Source organism: Anomaloglossus baeobatrachus, chromosome 1, assembly GCF_048569485.1.
Source record: "Anomaloglossus baeobatrachus isolate aAnoBae1 chromosome 1, aAnoBae1.hap1, whole genome shotgun sequence".
In the NCBI taxonomy this organism is placed as follows: Eukaryota; Metazoa; Chordata; class Amphibia; order Anura; family Aromobatidae; genus Anomaloglossus; species Anomaloglossus baeobatrachus.
In genome coordinates, this window is record NC_134353.1 from 201,196,810 (window position 1) to 201,214,642 (window position 17,833).

Consider the following 17,833-nt stretch of genomic DNA (forward strand, 5'->3'; position numbering starts at 1 on the left):
TCACATACGGAGTCGAAACAAAGTTTGACAAAGTGTTTTAAAATGAAGTTTGAGTGGTGTTTAAGATTAAATTGTGTAAAAACAACCAGGAAAGCTAACAAATTCTAAAATAATACCTGTACTCCAGCATGGGAAAACACAGACAGCCATCGTACAGGGAAATGAACACTTTACAAGATGTGGAACAGTCCATTAGTCCCACTTTTACGTATTTATATAACATTTGTTATGCTTTGAAATATGTTTTAAATCCAGAGGTGGTATTTTAGAAATAACAAGTCATTAATTATCGTGCTGAGAAAACACTTTAGAGTGGTTTTGATTCTTCTCGTTGGCTGCTCTCCACATTTACACCACCGTAGAACAATAAATCATATCCACAGTCTAACAACAAAAGTATGTTACAGTCTGAAAGAATGACTTACTGTCCCTAATCTTACTGTTAAGATGAAATTATTTTTATGCCAGAGATTTCCAGGGCTTTTCATCTTTTTTTTCCCATTGAATCTACTCCATTAAAATATAAATATGGCTAAACTAACAGAGCAATAGATGGACTCGTTTCCTAATAGACTGTCTATAAAACTGTGTTCCCTAAGCACCAAACCTTACCAACCACAGCTGTGCTTACATGCATACCTAACTTCTTGGGTAACCACTAAAAATATCCAAACTAAGAATATTTAGTATTGAACTCTTGGTTGCCAATTTTTAGGCAAGGTGGTGTCTTCTAAAAATTGTAGCGTGACATCCATGAGTTCACTGTCTTTCTTCTAGTTGGGTATTATCCAGTGGTATAATTTTCAGGACATTGCATTAATGGACCAGCCAGATGTAAGCCATTAATTTATGATGATTAATATTTCCACCAAGGAGCTGGATGATGGGGCATTAAAGGGAACCAACCAGCAGGATTTTCATGTGTAAAGTAATGCCAGTGCTACACTGGAGTTAGGATGCTCTGAATGTAAGCATATCTTCAGCTCTGAGATTGGAGGTTTTATTATAGTAATATTTGAAAGAAAAGTTACAAAAATGCACTGTTATTTAATTGACAGGTGCAAGCAGGTTGGGAATATGGGGGTGAGGTTTTGCTATCTGTTCCCACCCCTGTCTGCCTGCTTGGGCTTCCTTCACTTGCCGCCGTCTTAGACTTTAATTCTGGCACCTGTTCATTAGCATGTATCATTATTACAGCAAACTCTTCCCTAATATGGCATCGGAGTTGGTGCTTGCACATAGTGCTATCTCCGGTGCCATCTTTGTGAAGACTTGCTCTTCATTCATTGGACTGATGGATGCACGATGTGCCCTCGCATCCTTGGTTCTCGGCGTGATTACTGGAGTGCACGCGGTCACAACAGAAGTGGAGACTGCTCCAAAAATCTACTCATTGGTCTCCTTTGAAGCGTTTGGCTTGTCTTCTGGGTGTGGTCTGCGGTCATGTGCGGGGAGCTGATCTTGGTGGTGGATGGTCTCCACTTCTGTTGAGACCGCGCATGCTCCCAAGGTTACAACAAGAGCTGAGCATGTGAGGGTGCATGCACCGCCCTTGCATCACGCATCCTTCCGTTCAATGAAGGAAGAGAGAATCTTCACAAAGATGGCATCGGAGATAGCGCTATGCGCAGGCGCCGACTCCGACACCATTTTAGTGAAGAGTTTGCTGATAAATAGTGATAAATGAGGTAATGAGGTGCTAGAATTAAAGTCTATGATGGTGGCAGGAAGAGAAGGTCAGGTAGGCAGACAGGGGCAGGAACAAATAGCAAGACCCGGCCTCTGTTACATTTGTCAATCAAATAACATAGCATTTCTGGAACTTTACTTACAAATAATACTGAAATAAAACATCCAATCTCAGAACTGAATTTATGCCTGGATTCTGCATTCTAGCACCACTATAGCACTGGCCTTACTTTATATATGAAAATCCTGATGGTTGGTTCTATTTAAGGCTCATTGAAAGGCCTTAAAGGGAATTTTTTCAACCTAGAAATGCTATTTACATACAGTACATATATAGTTATAATCTGCAGGTAAGTAGCATTTAAATCATGTCTGATAATCTTAGCAAAAGTGCAGCTTCAGGGAGAAAAAGACGTTATATTTTCCTTGCAGCTGTACACTTCCAGTCATCCAGGCAGTGCAGAGGGCTGTTATAGTCATTGCTCTCTATACAGTAAGTGAGCTGTCACACTCCCCTGCACTTTTATTGACAGCTTGTTTTGCACACACATGCTGCAGAGCAGACTGTCAATCAAAGAGTGAGGGAGTGATTAATATGTACTCACTGTATGGTGAATGTTAACTGTAACCACTTCCTGCAGATCTCCGATGACCAGAAGTGAGAGGCAAGGTAAAGAATATAACTTCATTTTCTCCCTGTAGCTGCTGTTCTATTAAAGCAGCCAGACATGAATTAAATGGTATATACCGGTTTCCCACTCATTTTTTACCAAGAAAAAACAAATGTAAAAGATTAGTGTCTCTTGAGGGTGAAAGAGTAGAATTGGATTTTGAGTCCACCCTCCCCCAAATAATTTCATTGTTTTATTAGCCGGTGGAAGGGAAATGACTAATGATCGCTGTAATTAATAGTATGAGGACCTCTGTAAATAAAAATCCAATATCTTTTACTTAGGTAGATGCAATCATGACGTGGTGAGTGGGGTAACTGATCAGATTTTTAACTGTGTATGTTACCCTCAGTCATATTTGCAAGGTTATTTTTGGTTGTCAAAGTCTATATACTTTAGTTTTCACAATCAAATTTCTTCCAAGTCTTTGGAATCAAACATATTTATTTTCAGGATGGACAATAGGGAGAAACAAGAACCAGTGTTAATAATTGCTGGCACAAGCTATTCCAATGTTGTGCCTAGTAGGGGATGAATTGAACACTAGCTGGAGACTGACCTCCTGCCCCCAACTGTGTGAAGCTGTCAGGTATTCCTACTGCTTCCCAGAAAAGTCCTCCTGGCAATCACATAGACGATTGCTTATGGAATTCTCTATTATCTAGCCAAACAATGTGATTGGCAAATTTAACTGTTTTGTGTTAAAATATATCAGATTATTTTTTACAAAACAGTCAATAAAATCTAATAAAAGAACAGAAAATTATTTCATGTGCTCCAGAACAGCACAATTGCTATGTATGAAATGTTTTTTATGGAGGCTAAGCTATGTCAACAATGAGGGGCGGATTAAGAGTAGGAAAACTTAGCATAAAATATTTATTAAAGGGTCTGTGTTAAGTAGACTAACATACTGTAAAATACTCTTAAAAACAATTATTTTATCACATATATATTGAAATTGGACTTCAGGAATATAGCTATAAAAATGTAGTGAAAAACACTGAGGTGTACAGAAAAGAAAGGGAAATGGCCTACCCTATTCTTTAATTTGTATACTGTGCCCTTCCTAACCATGGAGGTTGGCACCCTATAGTTACAATATTGATTCCCCCACTCCTCACCCACTATCTCTAAAACTGCCCTGACAAACCCTATTAGATAAGAAAAGAATACAGTGTTATTTTAGTAGTGAGGAGGTGTGGTGGCATTCCTATATCCTCACAAAGCTGTGGACGGGTTATTTACTGTAACTGTGGACGTAGTCTATTGCTATGTATCAGACATCACACTGGACATCATGCTATTATAAATTTGCATCAGTCTCCTGATGAACCACTTTGGGAAATGAATTGAGGCAAACTCTTGAAGTGATGAGTATCTATTTGCCCAACATATATACAGTATATACTGTATATTGCGCATATGATCACCTTTGTGTTTATGTTTTGGCACTAATCACACTTTATTCTCTTCTTATCTAGTAGGGCTTCTCAGGGCAGTTTTAGGGATAGTCAACAAGGAGCAGAGCCTCATTTTCGTAAATATACCCAACCTCCACAATCACGAGGAAGTTGACACCTCCGCGGTCTTGTGCTGTGATCCATTTCCCTCTCCACTGAGCAACAGTCAGGTTTGGTTGCTGTCCTGGTTCTGAACACTTTGTTTCTTTTCATTGCCTTTCAGCCAACATGTGTTTCCAATGCTGTAATTCAGTCTGCCCTATCACTCAGTCGGTGTAACTATTTAATGCCTCCCCGGGCTTGCATTTGCTTCTGGTGATAATTCTGACATGGACCCTACTTGGAATTACAGCCTGTCTGTCAAGTCTTTTTCCTAGCAGAAAAAAATCCTTTGGTTTACCTTATTTTTACTCTGTTCCTTCCCCTGTATTCTAAAGGAGGTTCATGATACCCATGATGGCTGCTTAGGAAGCAAAGGTCTGAGTGGTCATCTTAATCATCCAATTGGGGCTGTTTTAGTCTTTAGAGACTGTGCAGCTGAGACCTAGTCTGTACGAGAACCGGGCTGGTCAGATGTATTAGTTTTGAGGTAGACCTTATTTTAGGTTATTTTCAACATTTGCATAATAGTGCACATAACATAAAGAATAGGGTAAGCCATGTCCCTTTCTTTTCTGTGCACCTCAGTGTTTTTCACTACATGTTTTTATACGAATATTTCTGAAGTCCAATTTTAATGTATACCTAATAAAATAATTGTTTTAAGTAGATTAAGAGTAGCCAGGGCCCAGGCAGTTTAGAAAGTGTGGGCCCCACAGCCCCGATGTATTATGTGACATGTTACATAATCCCATTTTAATAGATTATGTGATAGGTCACGTGATTAATACACTGGTGCTATGGGGAACATCTCTAGATTTCCCCTACATACAGGATGAGCCCTCACATAGCCCCTGTATACAGGATGAACCCTCACATATCCCCCATATACAGGATGAGCCAACACAGAGCCCCTATATATAGCATGATCCCTCACATATTATTCTCTCATCATCCCTTTTAGGCTTTGAAAAATCATATTTTATTCCACAACTATTCTTCAAACTCTTTTGAATAGAATTGCATTATTATTATTTTTTTAATGTGTGTATTCCATCTACCTATTTGCATTATTTTGTTTTGAGATTGTGGTTTACACCTTTAGTGTTTTTAATTGGTTTTAAAAAGATTCAGTTTTTTGGATGTGCAGTCCCTTGTTTTGCATATACCATGTTTTCCGGCGTATAAGATGACTGAGCATATACGACAACCCCCAACTTTTCCAGTTAAAATATAGAATTTGGGATATACCGTATATACTCGAGTATAAGCCAACCCCAGTATAAGCCGAGGCCCCTATTTTACCACAAAAACCTGGGAAACCGTATTAAGCCTAGGGTGGGAAATGCAGCAGCTACTGGAAAATGTCAAAAATAAAAATAGATCCCAATAAAATGCAATGTGCCCATCCTTGTCCCCCCTTGTAGTAATGTGCCTTTCCTTGGGCCCCTTCCTTGGGCCCTCTAGTAATGTGCCCATTGTTTAGTACTGTGCCCTGTAGTAATGTGCCCATTATTTAGTAATTTCCTCTGCAATAATGTGCCCATTGTATAGTAATGTCCCCTACAGTAATGTGCCCATTGTTTAGTAATGTCCTCCTACTGGTCCCCTTCTTGTCCCCTTTTATGGCCTTGTTTACACACAATAAAAATTATTCTCACCTGTCCTCCGTTCCCGCGGTGCCCTCAGTTGCTTCTTGGAGATCACAGGCCTCTTGGTGATCTCGTCCGATGCATGGAGGCACTGCTGCAGGCTGCCATCATGGCTTTACTGCAGTTGAATGATTTACAGCGGCGGTGTCGCAAACCATTCAACTGCTGTAAAGCGCTGACAGCAGCAGCGGTTCTATGCACCAGATGTGATCATCAAGGGGTGCTTCTTGCGGACCGCAGACACATAGACGCCTCTATAATCATGTCCAATACACAGGGCCGCCGCTGCTGTCGGCGCTTTACTGCAGTTGAATGCTTTGCACTGCCACGGTAAAGCATTCGACTGCAGTAAAGCCATGATAGCAGACAGCAGCCCCATGCACCGGACGCGATCACGGAGGTGTCTGTGTGCCTGTGAGGCAGAGAAGGACGTAATAGGATTCATGGGTGGTCCAGAGGGATGCGCTCCCGCTCTGATAGTCTTGGAAACAGGGAGGGCTAATTATACACCCTATAAGACGACACCCGGTGTGTAAGACGACCACAGACTTTTGAGAAGATTTTCAGGGGTTAAAAGTTGTCTTATACGCCGGAAAATATGGTACTTTTTGTTTTTCATTAGTTGATTTTATGTGCTTACCAGGCACTCCATACATATTAATACTGTAGTTGTGCCCACTGTAATTACTTCCTTCTCACATTGACAGAAGACACTTATCAGGGGCATACATAAAAACACATTGCGACCCATCACAGAAGTCCCACGAAAAAAAATATTCGGGACGGTCACACTCACAGAAGAGCATCCCTCACAACTTTGTAGCCCTTACAAAGTAATGTTCCTTCTATTGAAGCCTCTTGGTTTTCCCTAACAGTAAATTTCTTCACAGTACCCGGCTCTCGCACAGTTTGATGAGCCACCAAAATCCACCACCACGCAAAGTATGATACCACTACAGTATTATAGCCCACACACAGTCCTTTATATAGTATAATTGCCCTATATCGAATATAATTGCCCTCCATATAGTATAACGGCTATCTGCTCTCCTGTTTTTCTTTTGAGAGCGGAGTCCAGCAATTCCTGATGATCTTGTCTACCTCACCAATTGCAACTTTTTAAGTAGTCACAAAATTTTACTCCAGCCCCCGGTATTTTCACTCCGCCCGCCAAAAATTTGGCGCAATTAATTTGCTGCAACTAATATCACTAGACAAGAAAGGAAAGTGACTTAAAAAAAATCTCAAATGATGAATATATGTTAACCTGCCTACCTACTCATGGTCTGTACATTGCCACCTAAAGAGCAGACCCCATGGTTAACGTGAAGGATTCCCTTTATTGGTAGCTTGATATTGTTATGAATTACAGTTTTCTGACTGTCCGCACAGCTCAAGCCACGAATTAACCATGATTTACCAAAATTAGATTAAAGTAAATCCCAATCTAAGAGACCAGTGCATGGAGGCTGAACTCTGACAAGCATGAGACTTAAATGAGCAATCACAAAATATACCCTTTATTTATTGAGAACATTATGACATCGGCTGTAATTTTCACTTATTTTAGATTGGTCCTCCAAGCATCTGACAGAGGATCCCCCAGTCTTTCTTCAACAAGCACAGTAACAGTATTTGTCATTGATATTAATGACAATGCACCTACAATACCACCCTTGGAAACAGTGTTTCTTCCAGAAGGTAGGTCAACAATTTTAAGGTAACAATACTTGTACTATATTGGTATACAAAGGGGTTTTTCTGGGACTTTGATGTTGAAGACAGTCCTCCATATTCATAAGTTTTTTATAACCCTGCACTATCCTGATTGGCATATTTCTGCCTGTGCACAGGTTATACAGAAAGCTACCAATTAGTGGCATGGGCAGGGTTATACAGAGCTCAGCATTCAGAAATCTCCAGCAGATAAAACAGTGATTTTATCAAAACTGCGGCAAGCATCTCAGCGAATGACAAATCACTGGAATCATTGTGCCTGCCCCTACATTATGCTAGATGGAGTATCAATAAAATCTAGGAACAAATTCCCTCAAGTCCCATACAAAATAAACCTATTTACCACCAAGGTACGTTGTTGGTTGCCTCCCTCCGGTTACTGGGGGCTCCGGCGACAAACCCGCTGTAATCCCTGTACACGTCTGCTGATATGATCGAAGATCCACCCATGCCTGTTAACCCCTTAGATCATGCTGTCAGACATTGACAGCGAGATTTAAATGGCTGTAGTGGGGATCACACTGTTCCCCGCCTCCAATGGCGGCCCAGTAACCCGATCACAGGGAACCAATGTGTTGTCATGGAAGCACGGGGTCAGCTGATGACCCCTGATGCTGCCATTACTCACTTCCTGTGGGAGCCGACAAAGCACTCATACTCACAGGAGATGAGCATTTCTGCTGATCAGAGCAATGCTGCTCTGATTATCAGAAATGCACAGGCAATGAGACTGTGCAGGCATAAAGTCCCCTGGGGGGACTAGCAAAATAAATTAAAAAAAAAGTTTTAAAAAATATGAAAAATCTAATAGTTCAAATCACCCCCTTTTGCCTCATTGAAAATAAAACACATATTTGGTATTTCTGCATTCAGAAATGCTCGATATATTAAAATATAACATCAATTAATCTGATCGGTACATGGGATAGTGAAAAAGAAATTCCAAATGCCAAAATTACGTTTTTTTGGTTGCCGCAACATTTTTTTAAAATATAATAACAGGCGATCAAAACATCACATCTACACAAAAATTGTATAACTAAAAACATCAGCTCAAGATGCAAAAAATAATCCCCCCCCAATACAATTATGCAGTTGCATTGTTTTCACTATTTCTCCATATTTTTATTTTTTTTCCCATTTTCCAGTACACTATATGGTAAAACTAATGGTTTAATTCAGAAGTACAACTCGTCCCACAAAAAATAAGCCCTCATACGGCAATAGTGATGGAGAAATAAAAAAAGTTATGGCTCAGAAAAAGGGGAGGAAAAAACGAAAATGAAAAAATGAAAAACGGATGAAAGGGTTAAAGCAAATCAAGTTTGTTTTTTTTTCAAAACTAGTATAATGTATTTTCTTTTACACATATGAAATGTAAAACCTTCACATTTTTATAGTATTTTCTTGGCCTGGTACCTAATTCCTTTTCTTTTTCCCCCTCCCATGCCTTTTTCTACAAACGGTCTCTATCTTGTTTATGGAGCCTGTGAAAAAAGGAACTCTGTGTAAATTAGTATGAGATCAACATGACCTAGGAGTCCCCTCTCAATTGATCTCAAATAATATCAAAGCCCGGCTTTATGGCATACTGCATATGTCCATATGGAACTCAACTGTATAAATTGATAAGATTTGATTTTATATTTATATATATATATATATATATATATATACATATATATATATATATATATATATATATATTTATTTTCTGGCCAAAAGTATTGGCACCCCTGCAATTCTGTCAGAGAATACTGTTTCTTCCTGAAAATGATTGCAATCACAAATTCTTTGGTATTATTATCTTCATTTAATTTGCCTTTAATAGAGATGAGCGAACCGGTCGTGGTTCGGCTCGAGTTCGGTTCGTCGAACGGAGGTCTCGTTCGAGTTCAGTTCGTCGAACGTTCGACGAACCGAACTCAAACCGCATAGGAAACAATGGCAGGCAATCACAAACACATAAAAACACCTAGAAAACACCCTCAAAGGTGTCCAAAAGGTGACAAACAACTCACAACACAAACACATGGGAAAGTGACAAGGACAGATACTCATGCGAAAACAAAAGAGCAGGACAAGGAAAAAGAGGAGGACACACAGATATATGAGTATATGCAAGGAAACGTCGATGCCATTACTGTGCAACTTGAGCCCTGCTCATTTTAGGCTTCCAATCTGGATAAATTGCCTGAGCTTGCCACGTACGCCTTGGGGATCTTGTCGTGTCCTGCAGCCAGCGTTCTCTTGGAACCTGTCTTCTGTGCTGCTGGGGGTCTGCTGGAAGATAAGCACACGTGTCTGTCCACTGACAATGTGGACATGGCTCTCAGAGGACTTTTCTTCCCCTGGGTCAGCCAGGGGAGGCGAAAGGCACGCGTATTTTTGAGAGTGCTTCATGCCAAGCATCTTTTTCTTTTTCAAAAGGGGGGTCAACTGATGCCAGTCAAGTGGGGTGTGTGTGGCCCAATTAGTGGCAACGAGGGAGACTGTGGTTGGAGTCCCCTCGCTGTGTTTGTAAAAGAACCAAGATGAACAAGTCATGGCTCTCAGAGGACGTTTCTTCCCCTGGGTCATCCAGGGGAGGTGAAAGGCACGCGTATTTTTGAGAGTGCTTCATGCCAAGCATCTTTTTCTTTTTCAAAAGGGGGGTCAACTGATGCCAGTCAAGTGGGGTGTGTTTGGCCCAATTAGTGGCAACGAGGGAGACTGTGGTTGGAGTCCCCTCGCTGTGTTTGTAAAAGAACCAAGATGAGCAAGTCATGGCTCTCAGAGGACTTCTCTTCCCCTGGGTCATCCAGGGGAGGTGAAAGGCACGCGTATTTTTGAGAGTGCTTCATGCAAAGCATCTTTTTCTTTTTCAAAAGGGGGGTCAACTGATGCCAGTCAAGTGGGGTGTGTGTGGCCCAATTAGTGGAAACGAGGGAGACTGTGGTTGGAGTCCCCTCGCTCGAAAGGCTGCCTTTACACCCTTTTGAGACCGAGGATTTTCGAGACCTTATGCCCATTGCAGTGCCCCAAGAGCTGATTGCCAGTCGTCACTCCTCCAACAAAGGTGTGCCCGCGCTACCACAGCAGGTCGCACACAACTTCACCGATTCCTTGAGAAACTCTGTGTGTGACAGGGTGCATTTCACCACAGATACTTGGACCAGTAAGCATGGACAGGGGAGTTACATGTTGCTGACTGGGCACTGGGTAACTATGGTGAGAGATGGAGAAGGGTTTGCTGTACAAGTCTTGCCGTCCCCACGACTTGTGTGTCAATCCTTCCTCTGTATGTACAAGTTCCTCCACTGCTTCTGCCTCCTCAACCTCGTGTGGGTCCTCCACCTCGGCCCAAACCCTGTGTGGTCAGGCCACCCTTCCTTGTAACTGCGCCCAAGGAATCCCACACACCTCCTTACTATGCTGGCAGCACAGCTCAACAGCATGATTCGGTCGACTCTTTACTTAGAAATGTCTGGGAAATGTGAGTCACACCGCTGAGGAGTTGTGGACGGTAAGCTCTGGAGAGTGAGACCGAGTTTCATCAATGGTTGTCTCCACTCAACCAGCAGCCAGGGAAGGTCGGGTGCGACAATGATGCAAACCAGTCTGCGACCCTTCTTCAGGGCATTGTGACACACGTGCCTTGTATGGCTCACGTGTTGAACCTGGTTGTCCAGCAATTTTTAAAACACTATCCCGGCCTACATGGCCTTCTGCAGAGGGCACGGTGTAACGCCTGCCTGGATCGACACACTCAGATGGGCTGTAAAGGATAGGCTAGAGGCAAGCCACTCACCAAGCTGGACACCCAGAACCCTGAAACCCTTTAATCCCTATACAGTGATTTGGAATTACACAGGGCCCAAGTTGATCAATACCTGTGGAAGGCTGCAGTTCCAGAAAATAGTAGTCATGCAGGGTCAAAAACATTAATTGAGGAAGAGGAACAGAATGGGATGGCCAGGACTTAATCAGAAAACAAGCAGAGGTGAAATGCGGATCGGCCAACGAGGTACATAAACAGCAAGCAGGAAAAGTAGTCAGGTAACAAGCACACAAAATCATAAAACTGAACAGGGGGGTAACAGTAACAAGAGGTTCATAGCTTTGTCTGGCAGTGGTCTGCAGACAGGAGGGTCCTAAAAAAGGGTGTGGTGTCTTCCCATTGGTTGTAGCTGAATTATGGTACTTCATCTGTGAGATACCCACCACCTACTTTCAGCCTGTGGTTCTGTATCTGTCAAGGTAACGCAACCCAGTGGGTGACCATAACCTGCGTCCACCTGCGCCGCTGGCATCGACTCCTTTCCCATCATCAGCACTATGCACGAAAGAAACACGTTGTCACCTGGCGACCAGAGTACAAATTGATTGAGTGGACTACGTTGGTGACTTAACAGCTGTGTGCGGCAATGATGCAAACCTGTCTGCGGCCCTTCGGCAGGGCAAAATGACACACGTGCCTTGTATGGCTCACGTGTTGAATCTGATTCTCCAGCAATTTTTAAAATACCATCCCGGCCTACATGGCCTTGTGCAGCGGGCACGCTGCTATGTGCTCACTTTCATCCTTCGCACCCAGCAGCTCAACAACTTTCATCGCTCCTGAAGTCTTAGGGTCTGGCGGTTAAACGCCGGAAATGCGATGTTCCGACACGCAGGAATTGGATTCTGCACATGTTGCAGCGTCTGTGGCAGCACCGCAGAGCCCTGCTGAAATACGGTCTGACGTATACCCTGGGCTAACTTGATCCAGAGGTGGTGCAGATCACGCTGCTGGAGTGGTGTCAGATCAAGGACCTATGCACCCTTCTACACAGTTTACAATTGTCGACGAAGATGTTTAGCAATGGCGATGCCATTCTCAGCGTGACAATTCTGGTCATCTACAAGATGGAGCACACTGTAAGCATTATTCGGAGTCAGGTGTTAGTCCAAGAGGAAGGGGAGGAAGTACAGGAGGAGTCATATGCAGAAGGGATAATAAGATCTACAAGGTCCAGACGGTGAGCGGCACCTAGGCGGCAGTCATGGTGGGGTAGAGGGATTAACAAGGGCGCATAGTATCAGCAAAAATTGTTGAGGAAGGTGCAGGAACCCATGAAGAAATGGAGGACGAACTGGCGGTGGGCATGGAAGACTCAACAGATGAGTGAGAGCTTGCTCACATTTCGGTTGTGCGAGGTTGGGGGGAGAGGGCAGAGGAAGGAGGCACGATTCTCACCTCTCTGCCACCAACACACCAAGGACTTGGTCCTCCTGGATGCACAAGACACATGAGCGCCTTCCTGCTGCACTACCTACAACATGACCCTCGGATTGTACGAATTCGAAGTAATGCTAACTACTGGGTAGCCACACTGTTATATCCCTGGTACAAGACAAAATTTGGCGAAATAATTCCTGCCATAGAAAGGGACGCACGTATACAGGAGTATCTGCATAAGGTGGTACCGATTCTTAGATCTGCTTTTCCAGTAAACACCAGTGCTGCACAGAGTGAATCTCAACGCTTTGTCATGGATAGGAGGAAATGGTCTTTTACTTGTCCACATCTGAGGGACCGAGGGCTAGCTGCTGTGTTGAGATGGCATTGAGTACGGTGTCCCTGCAGAGTTGCACTTTTGGTCATATACCAAATGAGTTGAAGAAGGACAGATGCTGGTGGAAGGGGAATAGTTGTGTTGGAAAGGGGAAAAAAGTTTTTGTCCGTGGGTTTGGTGGTTAAGCAAAAGTAACATTTGATGAAGAAACACCATCTGTTACGGTGGGACTGGCAGATTTGGATAAGGTGGTATATACTATGTTACCGCTATATAACGAAAATTAATAAGAAAAGAAAGAGAAAGGTATATATCCCCATCAGCAGTCAATGTCCACCGTGCTCCCAGATGGAAAAGGAGAGGCTGGCAACTGGAAGGTTAGGTGGAGGATACAGAGCTGTGTGGCTATGAAACTAATAGTTGCCTGAACCGAGTTAGACGCCACTGGGATCTGGAGACTGGGAGCCCTGTTAGCGTCACAGGGTCCACACGCCCACCCAGCCCAGGAACTCCCTGTTAACATCACAGGGGCCATTGAGTACGCTGACCGTGTGCATTGGGGCCACACCTGTGGACAGCAGGCGCATCAGCAGCAGCAGGCCTGTTAATGCCACTGGGCTGCACAAGCAGGACTTGTAGTACAGGAGCTGGTCTTAACCGTTCTGCGTTACCAACTGTGATGGCGGCCTGCATCGACGCCCTATCCCTGCCTACCTCTGGCCTAAAGCCGCAATGGGTTCAACACATGGAGGTGTGCTCTTTCGGAGCATAATAGAAGACTGCGCACCTTCTTGTTGGCTCCAGCCCGTTTTATAACCTGGGTCTGCCCCAAACCAGGGTGGACCACAATGCACCTCCTGAAGACAAAAGCAGAGTGACACGTCATGAGTGGCATAACTAGCGTCCTATTTGAAACCGCAGCTTCAATAATGACCTCATGGCTGCCACGACACAAACACCTCACCAGTCATCGTCTGACCATCAATAATGAGATGACAAGTCATAGGGGCGGGCCTCTGCAAGCCATTTGGGAGTGGCCTGGCCACATCGTCAGGACACCTGATGCCCTGTGGTCTATATGGGCCCCCCACATCAGGCGCAGTGCCAAAGAGTTCATTACCGGACCTAGTCTCTGATGCAGTAAGTGCCTGAGCATGCTCAGTAGCATGAAATACAGTCTCCGAAAAAAGACTATGAGCTTTAGCATGGTGTCTAGGCACAACACAGGACTTAGACCCGGCACGGAGTGCAAGTACCTGTGCAAAGAGGCTTTTCGCACTAAGTGTGGGAGCATGCGCTGTATCCCGAAATGAAGACTTAGCCTCAGGAATGGCACAGTCAGGCTGAGCATACTCACTAGGCAAAACACTGTAGTTAGGCTGCGGCTGGGGTAAATCAGCACACGCATGCGCACTAGCTGCCTCTCCACACTTAGACGTGGAGGAGAAATTGCTCTTCGGGTGTGGACTTGGAGATGCTGTCTATGAACAGAAGGAAAAGATAAAGGAAGCCTCACTTTCTATCCCTCCGAATGATCAAATGCAGCAATGAATTCCCTGAGTTTGCTATAAAATTAGCGTAGCAAAATGTGCATGAGGGTTTCATGCACAGGTGCTAGAAATAGCTTGGCACCAGTGGGACAATAATGGAAGTCCAACAGCCAGTTCGTGTATGCCACTAAATGGCAGCATTTTTTGCTATCATTATAGCTTATTAAAAACAGAGCAGGAGGGTGTCCTGCACATGTGCTAGAAATAGCTTGGCACCAGTGGGACAATAATGAAATACAACAGCCAGTTCTTGTATGCCACTAAATGGCAGCATTTTTTGCTATCATTATAGCTTATTAAAAACAGAGCAGGAGGGTGTCCTGCACAGGTGCTAGAAATAGCTTGGCACCAGTGGGACAATAATGAAATACAACAGCCAGTTCTTGTATGCCACTAAATGGCAGTATTTTTTGCTATCATTATAGCTTATTAAAAACAGAGCAGGAGGGTGTCCTGCACAGGTGCTAGAAATAGCTTGGCACCAGTGGGGCACTAATGGAGTACAACAGCCAGTTCTTGTATGCCACTAAATGGCAACATTTTTTGCTATCATTATAGCTTATTAAAAACAGAGCAGGAGGGTGTCATGCAGAGGTGCTGCACATAGATTTGCACCAGTGGGGCACTAATGGAGTACAACAGCCACTTCTTGTATGCCACTAAGTTTACTCAATTTTTGGTATTATAATATCTTAGTAACAATGAGTTTGAGTGTGCAATGCAGGCAGACGTGCTGCAAATATCTTTGCACTAGTGGGACAATACAGAAGTCCAACAGCCACGTTTAGGATGCCACTAAGTTCACTCAGTGTTTGCTAGTATAATGGCTTAGTAACAATGAGTTTGAGTGTGCAATGCAGGCAGACGTGCTGCAAATATCTTTGCACTAGTGGGACAATACAGAAGTCCAACAGCCACGTTTAGGATGCCACTAAGTTCACTCAGTGTTTGCTAGTATAATGGCTTAGTAACAATGAGTTTGAGTGTGCAATGCAGGCAGACGTGCTGCAAATATCTTTGCACTAGTGGGACAATACAGAAGTCCAACAGCCACGTTTAAGATGCCACTAAGTTCACTCTGTGTTTGCTAGTATAATGGCTTAGTAACAATGAGTTTGAGTGTGCAATGCAGGCAGACGTGCTGCAAATATCTTTGCACTAGTGGGACAATACAGAAGTCCAACAGCCACTTTTAGGATGCCACTAAGTTCACTCAGTGTTTGCTAGTATAATGGCTTAGTAACAATGAGTTTGAGTGTGCAAAGGGCAGGAGGGTACAGTGGCAGGGTTGTGGGTCTCTGGGTAGAGGAAAGGAAGCCTGCCTTTCTATCCCTCGTAATGGGGAAATGCAGCGAGGAAATCCCTGACCTTAGCTACACAGACCCTGTCATCTTGTGTAGCTGTTAAACTCTGTTTTCACGGACCTGACTGTCACCTATGGCTCTGACCCTGCTGGTATTAGCCCTTAAAAGGACTGATAGAAAGTGCTATCCCTATTCTGTACAGCGCTGTGTATAGAGCGTACACAGCAGTATCGGAGATAGGCGCTGCGCCAGTGGTGACTGACACCAAGGACGCAGAAGAGATAATGGCGTCCGGACGGGCAGATACTCGTTTTTATAATGCAGGGACATGTGACATGGACATCCTATCACACATGCCGTTGCTTCTCTGGCAAAAAGTACACTTAGCTGTGTGTGTGTCTGGGATTGGCTGACATGCTGGCCCGCCCCACTACACGCGCGCGCTTAGGGAAGGAAGACAAGGAAAAAAAAAAAATGGCCATTATCCATACAGCAGTGATCTGAATGCACTGTTCCCGCGCACTATACACTGAAATTTCATAATAGTGTGAGTCACAGAGTGACTTACACTATTACAGCGGAAAGCCAGCTAGTAATTAGCTGGTCTTTTTGCTGCTAGAACCGTTCTCGAACGTATCTAGAACTATCGAGCTTTAGCAAAAAGCTCGAGTTCTAGTTCTATCTAGAACAGCCCCCAAAATCACTCGAGGCGCGAAATGGAGAACCTCGAACCGCGCTCAACTCTAGTCTTTAATGAAAAAAAAAAAAAAAAGAAATTGTCATAAAGCCAAATTGGATATAATTCCACACCAAACATAAAAAGACAAAAGTATTGGCACTGTTTGAAAAATCATGTGATGCTTCTCTAATTTGTGTAATTAACAGCACCTGTAACTTACCTGTGGCACCTAACAGGTGTTGGCAATAACTAAATCACACTTGCAGCCAGTTGACATGGATTAAAGTTGACTCAACCTCTGTCCTGTGTCCTTGTGTGTACCACATTGAGCATGGAGAAAAGAAAAGACCAAAGAACTGTCTGAGGACTTTAGAATCCAAATTGTGAGGAAGCATGAGCAATCTCAAGGCTACAAGTCCATCTCAAAGACCTGAAAGTTCCTGTGTCTATGGTGTGCAGTGTCATCAAGACATTTAAAGCCCATGGCACTGTGGCTAACCTCCCTAGATGTGGAAGGAAAAGACAAATTGACAAGAGATTTCAACGCAAAATTGTGCGGATGGTGGATAAAGACTAACATCCAAACAAGTTCAAGCTGCCCTGCAATCCGAGGGTACAACAGTGTCAACCCATTCTATCCGTCGGCGTCTGAATGAAAAGGGACTGTATGGTAGGATACCCAGGAAGACCCCACTTCTTACCCCGAGACATAAAAAAAAGCCAGACTGGAGTTTACCAAAACTTACCTGAGAAAGCCTAAAATGTTTTGGAAGAATGTTCTCTGGTCAGATGAGACAAAAGTAGAGCTTTTTGGAAAAAGCTATCAACATAGAGTTTACAGGAAAAAAAAGAGGCATTCAAAGAAAAGAACACGGTCCCTACAGTCAAACATGGCAGAGGTTCCCTGATGTTTTGGGGTTGCTTTGCTGCCTCTGGCACTGGACTGCTTGACCGTGTGCTTGGCATTATGAAGTCTGAAGACTACCAACAAATTTTGCAGCATAATGTAGGGCCCAGTGTGAGAAAGCTGGGTCTCCCTCAGAGGTCATTGGTCTTCCAGCAGGACAATGACCCAAAACACACTTCAAAAATCACTAGAAAATGGTTTGAGAGAAAGCACTGGAGACTACTTAAGTGGCCAGCAATGAATCCAGACCTGAATCCCATAGAACACCTGTGGAGAGATCTCAAAATGGCAGTTTGGAGAAGGCACCCTTCAAATCTCAGGGACCTGGAGCAGTTTGCCAAAGAAGAATGGTCTAAAATTCCAGCAGAGCATTGTAAGAAACTCATTGATGGTTACCGGAAACGGTTGTTCGCAGTTATTTTGGCTAAAGGTTGTGCAACCAAGTATTAGGCTAAGGGTGCCAATACTTATGTCTGGCCCATTTTTGGAGTTTTGTGTGAAATGATCAATGATTTGATTTTTGTTTCATTCTCTTTTGTGTTTTT

General features: G+C 43.5%; 1 protein-coding gene across 1 annotated transcript in view; it reads left to right on the forward strand.

The window, feature by feature from the left end:
* DCHS2 (dachsous cadherin-related 2) overlaps nt 1-17,833 on the forward strand; it is a 439,992-nt gene that overhangs the window by 397,273 nt on the left and 24,886 nt on the right. The window contains exon 17 of the mRNA XM_075347710.1: nt 7,145-7,275. Within this exon, the coding sequence (XP_075203825.1) occupies nt 7,145-7,275 (131 nt within the window). The remainder of the gene's footprint in view (nt 1-7,144; nt 7,276-17,833) is intronic.